The sequence below is a fragment of the Amphiura filiformis genome, chromosome 6, assembly GCF_039555335.1.
Source record: "Amphiura filiformis chromosome 6, Afil_fr2py, whole genome shotgun sequence".
NCBI classification, from domain to species: Eukaryota; Metazoa; Echinodermata; class Ophiuroidea; order Amphilepidida; family Amphiuridae; genus Amphiura; species Amphiura filiformis.
Genome location: NC_092633.1, coordinates 10,972,799 through 10,974,054, shown reverse-complemented (window position 1 = coordinate 10,974,054; position 1,256 = coordinate 10,972,799). Strand labels below are relative to the sequence as shown.

The 1,256-nt window shown below is 42.2% G+C and overlaps 1 protein-coding gene across 1 annotated transcript; it reads right to left on the bottom strand.

Annotated features, from left to right (window-relative positions):
- Nucleotides 1–253: 253 nt before the first annotated feature.
- On the bottom strand, nucleotides 254–961 carry LOC140154181 (putative nuclease HARBI1). Its single transcript, XM_072176789.1, is given in 3 exon segments — nucleotides 254–460; nucleotides 463–682; nucleotides 684–961. Coding segments are annotated over 3 exon segments (705 nt in total).
- Nucleotides 962–1,256: the final 295 nt, after the last annotated feature.

Genomic DNA, 1,256 nt, shown 5'->3' with positions numbered 1-1,256 from the left:
GTGAAGATGATTTCAAAATATATATTGTAAAATATTTTTTGCAAAAATTTTTAACAAATATTTTTTCATCACGTTAATAACATTAGGCCTATTAATGTTATGTAAACGTTACCCTATATAGGCCTATAACCACAATTAAACAGTTTCCGGGAACCTTTTCTACCCGTTGGCGAATGATGTCGAAAACGTTTTGTGTTTGCGCCTATAGCGTAATTAGTATACTGATTTATGTTCAAGAGCATTAAAATTGTTCTTACTCATTATATTCTCGCTGGCCTTCGTTGATTGGAGTCCTCACTGGTGTCATCAACCACCTGCGTTGTGGATACCCAGAGTCTGCAAGGAGACACCCTTCTAGACGACCTCTCTCCATCATCTCCCAAATGGCGCTGTTCTGCAGGATGCGGGAATCGTAGATGGATCCTGGCCATCTGGAGATTACATTCAGGATCTTGTAGTTATAGCATCACAAACCAACTGAACATTGATGCTGTGGGCGCCATGCCGGTTTACATAAACATGTTCGTTTGGTCCATACGGGCAACTGTCGAGAGAGACGCGAAAAGTGCCGTCAACTGCTCCGATGACGCCTGGGAAACCGCAAAGGGTGTAGAAGTCCCACTGTTTCTGCCCTATTTCTGCTGCTGTTGTCGGCCACTGGACATGTTCATCTTTGATGTTGATGGTGTGCAGATGTGGTGGTGTAGAAGCACCCTGTGGCATAAAATCTCAGGGCGACGAAGATCTGCGTTGTTGCATCAATTGAGTGACTCCTGGATGTTGCGGGTCGAAGCTGTGGCTCTTGTAAATCGATGATATGCATAACACCCAGTTGTGTAAATCGGTAATATTTGTGCATTTTCTTGTCATGATAACTGTCCAATGGATTCGTTCTGTATCTGAAACCCCTCTCCCTCCGTAAAGCCCTTGCATTGTTGATATAAAGTAGATGAGCCGCCATTAAAACGAAAAAAATCCTCCGACTTAGAGCAAGATAACGGATTGTAAACAAAAGCTAAAAAATAAAATGGCGCAAAATTTAACATGTGATACACTTGGCGATCAATTTACCTACCTTTGCGATTACCTAACGACTACAAAGTAGTCGCCGCAAACAATCCATCGCTATTTCCAACTTTGCGATGACAAAAATCATCGCAAAGTGTTAGTGAAACCAATTTGTAAAATCGGTCGCTAAATAGCGACGGATTTGTGGTTTAGCGATCAATTTGGGTCTTAGCGATGATCGCAAGACG